We start from the raw sequence: 4,180 nt of genomic DNA, 5'->3' as shown, positions 1-4,180 counted from the left end.
CGATTCCCGCGAGCTGATAATCTCCCTGCCCGGGGGGGAATCATCGTGGTACTGGTACTGCATATATGCAGCGAAGGAGAGTTCCTGGATCGACCTGAAGAGTTGAACGTCGAACTCATCGCGCGGGTTCTGGCTAGATCTAGATGGGCCCGGCTAATAGCGACTGGCTGGCGACGACGTGGCTGCAAGAAGGTAAAAGCCACCCACACACTCGGTGGTCTGAGGCTTAGGTCGATGCCGGAAAGATATCGGCAATTTTGTTGGAGGAATGATTTGCTGCAACTTGATACTGATTTTAAGTAAAACAAAATAATTTGTTTTTAAGATTTTGAGTTTTAACAATTTAACTCGAAGCGTTTGGTACGGTATGTCCACGTCTTCTCCCCCTCCCCTATGATTTAGGATCACAGAATAAACATTACATTGAAAATGCACACAAATCAGGTTGGTTGGAGTTATCAATTTATTTCTAACACAGGAATTGATTTGTTTAGTGAGTAATAGATATAAAATGGACCAAGTAACTACTACTTGCTGTTAGTAGCGCAATAACATGAACAACCACCCAACAACTTCTTCAATCCACTAGATTATCCTCGATCCAATCCATATAGCTGGTCACCCTGGCGTACACACCCGGCAGCAGCGTTTTCCCGCACGGAGGTCCAAAGCCAACGACCCCAATCAGGTACCAGGATCCTTGCACCGAAGCCATCATGGGTCCTCCGGAATCTCCTCCGCAAGCGTCCCGTGCAAATCCGGTCGCCGATTTGGCACAGATGTGATTTGCGTACAGCTTTGGCTTGGTCAAAGTTTGCTGCAGCTCGGCCTGGCATTCGTTCACGCTGATCGTCACCAGACTGGTGTACATCTTGAACTGGCTGCGGGGCTCTAGAACAAGGGATTTGTTTTTGTTATTGATCAAAGCTACATTAATATGGTGATTTAGGTTAAATTGCCTATTTCTGTGCCGCCCCACCCAACAACGGACACATTTTGATGGATGAACAAATTCTGCATGAGATCTGCCGATTCGGGAAGACAGATAGGTCGGATGTGGACATAGTAATCCTTGTTGAGAGCTTTTTTCAATTTCAACAATGCAATATCGTTCTGCCTTTGCCGGTATTGTGGGTGTACTTTGATTGCTGCAATCTCTGCGTAAATAACTTCCGGATTACAATTATTGTAATCGTCACAATCCGGGTTAGCTTCCAAGTTCCATTCACCAAGGCGAGCGATTATGCTGAAAGTAGTTTTAATCAGTTTCAGATGAAGTATGGTTTTTAAATTTCAAGTAGAGTTTTACTCTTCTTTTTGAACATGTTTCACGCAGTGAGCAGCGGTAATGACGTAACGCGTGTTGATCAGGGAACCTCCACATTTTACAGCAGGTGGATCCTCAGTTCGGTACTCAAGGGCAACTGCCCATGGGAACTGATCCAGTTCGGTTCTTTCACCAGCGAAAATTTTCTCACCCACGGTATCAAGTCCACAAATGCTCGTTCCGGGGAGGGCCATTTTCCTGCCAGGAGTAGGAGTGGGAGTCCTAGTTGGAGGACTTGTAACGATTGGCTTTCTAGTCATACTGGCAGGAGCTATTGGTGGTTCGGAAGTTACGCTGGAAGGTTCCTCACAGCAAACCTTGTGAAGGTTGAACAAACTTGTTAGTTTCATCAAGATTATGAGTATCAGTGGGGAACAATGATCACCTTTCGTTCTCCACAAATTCTTTTCTTCAGTAACAGCTGTTCCTGTTTCGAGAGCACTGCAGCTTGGGCCAAATCTCGTAAAAATGGACAAAGATCGATATCGACGCATCTTCCGGGTTTGGCACCAGCCGTCAAACATGGACCTAAAAATGTTAAAAAGATGGTTTCAGCTTGTAACACCAGCAAATCTCCCTGAAAAACTAACTCGTTTCTTGAGACGAAATCGTATTTAAGCCAAGTAGCACACAAAGAATCGGCAGCTTCAGCAGCAGATTTGCCATTTTTGCGTCCGATCTTCACTCCCAGTACGGATGTACTGACGCGAGGAGACCACCGCTGATTAAGTGGACTTCACCTTGACAGAACGCGAGATCGCTTCGTTTCGCGACCGTTCGTCATGACTCTTTGTCGGACAGTAAGCTAGTTCTTGAGACGAGGCGAGTTGATTTGAAATGATCGTTAGTTGATTTACTTTTGAGGTTATTTTTTGGATATTTCTCAAAACGATTTCATTGAGTGTAACGCGCAGAGTAGAAGTTCTCGTAAATCATTTTTTTTTTCCAAATAATGCATGTTGCGATGGAGCGCGTCCCTCGTACGGCGCCGAAGCAGCCCCCTGTTTTGCGTAGTGTCAGTGTTTGTTATTGTTTATATGGTGCCCGTGCTGTCGCTAATCAAGAGAAGAAAAGTTGAAAACATTCTGGGTTAGCGGGAGCACGGGCGCAGCAATGAAGAGTAGCTGTGAAAAAACACCGAACTTGTTAGTAAACTGTTATTTGTGAATATTTGTGTGATTGATTGACTAAATAAAATGATTAAGTTTTGTAGCGAGTGAAAAATAAATGTTTTTATTCCGCCACTCCGCTCACAGAACCGGTGCCCGGTTCGACATCACCCCGCGACTCAACAATGCAGTTAAGATCCTAATTTAATAAAAACTCAATATTATTGATTATTTCATTCTTCGAGGTTATCCTCGATCCAATCCATGTAGCTGGTCACCCTGGCGTACACACCGGGCAGCGTTGTTCTTCCACACACATATCCAAAGTCAACAACCCCTATCAAGTACCAGTTTCCGTCTAACGAAACCATCATGGGACCTCCGGAATCGCCTCTGCATGCGTCTTGTTTCGATGAGTCGAACGATTTGGCACAAATGTGATTTTCGTTCACCTTAGACCTTGTACGTCGCAGCTCGGTTTTGCACTTTTGCACGCTGATTGTCACCAGATTAGCGCACATTTTGTAACGACTAAGCGATCCTGTGTAAAACGTATTGATTGTAATCGGAGTAACATTACATTAAAAAAGATAATTACCTGTTTCTGTTGTACCCCACCCGACAACAGTCACATTATGGTGGTCGAACAAGTTCTGCTGAAGCTTTGCCGATCTAGGAAGACAAATAGGTTGTACATGATCATAATAATTCTCAGGAAGAGCATTTTGCATTTTTAAGAGAGCAATGTCGTTCCGTTGTCGTCTAAACAGGGGATGTATTTTAATTTCGGCGATTGCGGCAAAAATCACGTTTGGATTACAATGTTTGCCATGGCGATCGTCACGTTCACAATCCGGGTCCTTTTCCAGATCATATTCGCCAAGTCGGGCAATTAGGCTGAAAGTAAGGTTCGTCAATGTCTTATGAAAACTATCTGGCAAACCCGGCATTACTCTTCTTTTAGAATATTTCGATTTACGCAATGAGCAGCCGTTACGACGTAACGTGTGTTGATCAGGGACCCTCCGCACTGTACAACCGGAGGTTCCTGATTCCGATACTCCAAGGCAACTGCCCACGGGTACTGATTTATTTCGGGTTTTGAGCCTTCATAGATTCTATCCCCTAGGTTGTCAAGTCCACACATTTTTGTTCCAGGCAAGGTCATTTTCTTCCCGGAAGTCGGAGTTTTGGTCCTGATTAGTGCAGGGGCCCTTGTTGTTGGTTGTTTATCAGTCATTCCGGAAGGTTTCTCACAGCAAACCTGTTAACGGTAAACGAACTCGTTAGGGAAACTTCCAGGAAAACCCCGAGATTAAGAATTGTGCTGTGCTGTTAGCTTTAATTGGATGTTAGTCATTTCATTTCGTAATGTTCAATAAACCATTGATTACCATCTGCTTTCCACACACGCGTTTAGTCAGTAACGCTTTTTCTCGATGCGAAAGTACCGATGCCTGGGCCAAAGGCAATAACAGGGGACAGAACTCGATGCCAACGCATCTCGCAGGCGTAAGTTCCTCCGTCAAACATGCGTCTACAAATTTGATTGAAAAATCTTAGAAATTATTTAACATGATGCAAGTTTTTTTTAAACATACCAGACTGTTGCGAAGAAACTGTTTTCAGGTCAAATAATAAACAGAGAATCGCTAGCGTTTTTTGCAAATTTGCCATTCCTGCATCCGATCTCAAGTCCTATTACGGAGGTACTGAAGCTTTCACTGATGAAGAGGGCATTTTT

The 4,180-nt window shown here is 44.1% G+C and overlaps 2 protein-coding genes across 2 annotated transcripts; both read right to left on the bottom strand.

The window, feature by feature from the left end:
• Positions 1–440: 440 nt before the first annotated feature.
• On the bottom strand, positions 441–2,119 carry LOC120414886 (melanization protease 1-like). The gene is made up of 5 exons (XM_039576209.2): positions 1,918–2,119; positions 1,713–1,855; positions 1,310–1,644; positions 960–1,246; positions 441–891 (listed from the first exon to the last, which is right to left on the bottom strand). Exons 1-5 carry the CDS (start codon positions 1,991–1,993, stop codon positions 578–580), a joined length of 1,155 nt encoding a protein of 384 aa, XP_039432143.1. The 5' UTR covers positions 1,994–2,119; the 3' UTR covers positions 441–577.
• Positions 2,120–2,240: 121 nt separating this feature from the next.
• LOC120414884 (venom protease-like) lies at positions 2,241–4,180 on the bottom strand. The gene is made up of 5 exons (XM_039576207.2): positions 4,038–4,180; positions 3,831–3,973; positions 3,390–3,700; positions 3,035–3,333; positions 2,241–2,977 (listed from the first exon to the last, which is right to left on the bottom strand). Exons 1-5 carry the CDS (start codon positions 4,111–4,113, stop codon positions 2,670–2,672), a joined length of 1,137 nt encoding a protein of 378 aa, XP_039432141.2. The 5' UTR covers positions 4,114–4,180; the 3' UTR covers positions 2,241–2,669.

The sequence above is a fragment of the Culex pipiens genome, chromosome 2 (assembly GCF_016801865.2).
Source record: "Culex pipiens pallens isolate TS chromosome 2, TS_CPP_V2, whole genome shotgun sequence".
In the NCBI taxonomy this organism is placed as follows: domain Eukaryota; kingdom Metazoa; phylum Arthropoda; class Insecta; order Diptera; family Culicidae; genus Culex; species Culex pipiens.
This window is presented reverse-complemented; position numbering and strand designations above follow the sequence as displayed.